A 4,333-nucleotide genomic window follows, 5' to 3' on the forward strand; every position below is an offset into this window, starting at 1 on the left:
ATCATGTTCACAGGTTAAATAAGGGGCGAAATTTGATTGGTTAACTTCCAATGATGATTCTTTTCTTATATGCAATGAAATGTTATGTGAACTTTTTCTATAGTACTGAACAGGATAAAGCTTTACTCATGCCAAGTATTTCTTTATTTGAAACAAAGATAAATTCTGCACATGTTTTTGAAAAGTGCAAATGTAACAAAGATTATTAGGGGAAAATCAATGGTTGTATTACACCTATACATTTTCATCATTTATTTAGCTATTATTGGGCGATATCAAACCGACTTTTTGTAAATAATTAAAACATTTTGTTGTGGTGAGCTGCTTTAAAATATTGTTACGTCTCCTATGATGAATCATCACAGACCACATAAAAACAAATAGTTTTATTTTTACAATCATGCCAAAGATAAGCCAACAGTTAAAAAAAAATGGTACAAAGTTCATAATGACTTTCATTATTTTGTTTATTAGTTTCTGCAGTGACACCTTCCGTCGACACAGTGGGCATTTCTGTCATGGCAATCGTGACGGCATTCGTCGGCGGTCGTGCACGCTAAAATGAAACAAAATTATATCATTATATACCATTTATATTTTTAACATTGTTTCCAAGAGCCTAAGTTAGTTTATTTCAACATTTAACATAAAATAAAATTAAAACAAAGAAGCAGAAAATGAGTGCGCAACTATCTATCCATATATGAATAATAGTCTAAATACAATGCATATGTACCATTAACTTTTAAATTTGCTGAATATAATATACAGAATCAGCCTTTTATAGCTGAGTATGAGGTATGGGATTTGCTCATTGTTGAAAGCCATTCAATGATTATTTCTGTTTTATTTGGTTCCTTTGTCGAAAAATGTTAATTAGGTATTTGGCATTGTCAATCATGTCACATCTTTTTATATTTATAAGATTAGTCTATTTTTTATTTTAGAATTTCGAATCAAATGAATCTGAAATGGTAAAAGAAGATGTGTTATGCTTGCAAATGAGACAACTCTCACAAGCAACACATGACACAGAAATAACAATTATAGGTCACCATATGGCCTTCAACAATGAGCAAAGCCCATACCGAATAGTCAGCTTTAAAAGGCCCTGAAATAACAAATATAAAACAATTCAAACGAGAAAACTAACTGCCTAATTTATGTACAATAAAATAAACGAAAAACAAATATTTCATGCATCTACATAGAGCAACCACTGACTTAGTCTCTTGACCTTGGACAATCACACACATACAGAATTCGGCGGGTTTAAACATGACAACAGGATACCAACCCTCCATCTGACCTGAGACAGTGGTGCAACAGTAAAACATAAGACCAAACTATAAAAATCAGTTGGACAAATCCCATCAGATTGACACAAATAGAAATACATATCACAAAAAATTAAAGTGGACGTGGCTGGGTACTTGTACATGTATATCCCAACAAAAAAACCCACGAAGTACATATCTGAGAGTACTCGCAATTACATGTACTGACAGCTAGTTTAAAGCCACTAACACTTAATAATAAACATCATGCAATCTAAGACTAAATTATCAATCAGTACACATCCCACATCCTATGGATGTAGTTAAAAAAACGTCATAAACAGTCTGCGAAAACATGACCTTATGCATGATCTTTGTTTCTTAAGGGGGTTCGCGGGTCTAAATCACTTATATAGGATTTCTCTTTATTTTTCTATAAATGAACTTTATCTTATAGTTAATAGAAAAATAAAATAAAAAAATGGGGTCACCGTTCATTTGCGCTCACAATGTCCCTTCGAAAGAAGCATACATCTTTGTAAAAGTGTTTTTTTTTCTGTTGAACTTATAGGAGAAATAAAGGTAATATCGAAATAAAAAAAAAGAAATTTATTACAGAAATCGCTAAAATTTTACAATTATTTAGTTTAAGTACAGCATATATCGAAATTATATTAAACAATATAGGTCACCGAGGAGTTAAAAGAGATATCTCAATTTTAAAGCCAAAAAATGGCATTTGTCCACCAAATGGAGATAATTTGGAACTTTTTAAATAATGTTGACATTTTAAAAGTCATCTGGGGCCAACAGGAATTATTTTTTTTAAATATTTTTTGTTTTATATGATAAAGTAACAACTACAAAAGGTAATAAAAAAAGTTGTAATGAAAAACAAATGTTTAATTTTTTTCTGAAATTTTTATACCCTCGAGCCTCCTTAATTAAATTGGGTATTGGAGAAATTATAATTTGAGCCGTGCAATCAACGAATATATGGGTGAGAGTTGAATGACACGGGCAACCAAATCTCTAAATCATTTTGTTGTTTACTTTATATTCACCGGGCCTTTAAACTTTAAAAAAATATACAGTTCTACATCTGTTTATTTGTTAGCTTTTTTATTTCCATTAGATAATAATTCACTAAGATTTAGAAGTAAGTTATGATTGGAAGAAAAGACATAACATATATATACAATAACTAGAATTAAAACTTACTGGCTCCACTTGATGTTGTACAGGTACATTCGCCATGTAAGCACACGAGGTTGGCATTTGTAGCACACGTTGTAACATGGCAGTCATTCGTTTGACGGCACTGTTCTCCCATTACGGCTGTAATCACAAATTTCAATAATATTTATTATGGTAATACAAAGTTTAACGTGCATCTTTTATTTTACATGTATAACATTAATACTAGTAAACATAAAAGAAATATTTCAAATCAGTAAATTATTTGACAAAACAGATATAAATTGTAAATACATGGTTATGATTTTACATATTAAGTAATGTCTTTTTTAAGTCCTCAACAAAAGTTTTACGTATGTCTACAAAAATTAGAGGCACATTTAGAAAGATTTGTTAGATTTGAAATTATTAATAAATTGTATGATTTGGCAAAGCTTAAACAACAACATAAATTACAATTCTCATAAATGACATTTTGGTCATCTTCAGCTACTTACGTTTATATATGTTTGTTCTTTCTTGGTAAAGTTTATTCAGAAACGTGCTTCCGACGAAGTACGTTGATAAAATGTTATTTTCGTTTATAATTTGCGTTAAACAATGAAAAAGGTAGGAATCATTGATCTAGAGTGTTTCATGTCAAAGTAATTTATTTATATCCCTATCATTAACAGTGGTGTGATCTTTAAGCATAAACAACAAAATTATGGGTGATGAAAATTGACTGACATCAACCCTGCACTAGCTTTACGGTCACCTTGTGCTTTGGTTAACTGACACAATGTGTACGTGTCTCAATTCACTACCGACATATTATCGCGGGTTTGGTGTTTATACATCAAAAACATTTGCGTATAGAATTTGTAATAATCTATGATTTGTGCGCATTATTTGTTCAAGAGTTGTTTCGTTTTCCCTATTTAACAGGTGCAGAGTCACATAGTTTCCCGGAATACATTAGTGTACGTAATAATTTCGCAACATTGAAATTAAACACAAGGAAACAATCAAATGAAAAAAACAAAAAGTATATTTTAGTTTGAAATACAAGTTTCATAATACTGATATTATCAATGACTGAAAATGTTCGAAATAAATAAATGAGTAATATAAAAGTTATCTTACCGACACAAAGAGCCAAGCACAAAATGACGAATTTCATTGTTAGTTTTTAGTTTTGTGAATAATTTGCTATGCAACTTTGATCAACTCGTGTGTTCTTTTTATATTATATCGATGTGTACGTAAGACCTGCAATGCTCTTACATTTTAGATAATATTTCCTAAATAGAATATGATGTCATGAAATGTGAGGGTCAGTCTATGCATGTTTAGTAATGATCACGATTTATGTAATATGTAAACACAATGTGTTGGGAATCGCACGGTGGTTCACAATTTAACCGTACTAAGGCTGTCTCAGAACAAAACCAAGCCATAAACTGTGAATAATTATTATTAATGTGATGGTTGATATATATTTTGAATGCTTTTGTTTTCTATGACGGCTGTATTTGTCAAGGTCTCGGCTTATTGGTAAGGTTTTGAAAAACACTTCCATTACAATATTTTTGAAGACCACATGTCAAGAGATTTACAAACCCTATAATGATATTGCTACCGTAATATAATGGTTCTGCCACACGTTACCAGAAACATATGCCCTATATTAAGTTGCTCAAATTGTTTTTATCGTTTTTAACCTCTATCAATTTGATTTAATTTTGTCTTTACAATACTTTGTGAATTCAGATGAAGGAAACATTGCTAACACATTAAAATGTCTGGTCTACTGCCTTTTTTATTTCAAGAAACAATATTTTTATTAAGAAAAAGGCGGATGTAATTGTCACGATGAC

At 30.6% G+C, this 4,333-nt stretch overlaps 1 protein-coding gene across 1 annotated transcript; it reads right to left on the reverse strand.

The window, feature by feature from the left end:
- Positions 1–430: 430 nt before the first annotated feature.
- Positions 431–3,727, reverse strand: LOC134686579 (tenascin-like). Its single transcript, XM_063546250.1, has 3 exons — positions 3,600–3,727; positions 2,499–2,615; positions 431–556 (listed from the first exon to the last, which is right to left on the reverse strand). The coding sequence occupies exons 1-3, from the start codon at positions 3,634–3,636 to the stop codon at positions 471–473; spliced, it is 240 nt and encodes a 79-aa protein (XP_063402320.1). The 5' UTR covers positions 3,637–3,727; the 3' UTR covers positions 431–470.
- Between the last annotated feature and the right edge of the window lie 606 nt (positions 3,728–4,333).

The sequence above is a fragment of the Mytilus trossulus genome, chromosome 10 (genome assembly GCF_036588685.1).
Source record: "Mytilus trossulus isolate FHL-02 chromosome 10, PNRI_Mtr1.1.1.hap1, whole genome shotgun sequence".
In the NCBI taxonomy this organism is placed as follows: Eukaryota; Metazoa; Mollusca; class Bivalvia; order Mytilida; family Mytilidae; genus Mytilus; species Mytilus trossulus.

Coding starts and splice junctions, on each gene's coding strand:
- LOC134686579 (XM_063546250.1), bottom strand. CDS start 3,636: ATGAAATTCGTCATTTTGTGCTTGGCTCTTTGTGTCG. Junction 2,616..3,599: donor GTGCTTGGCTCTTTGTGTCG/GTAAGATAACTT, acceptor TTGTGATTACAG/CCGTAATGGGAGAACAGTGC. Junction 557..2,498: donor TACAACATCAAGTGGAGCCA/GTAAGTTTTAAT, acceptor GTTTCATTTTAG/CGTGCACGACCGCCGACGAA.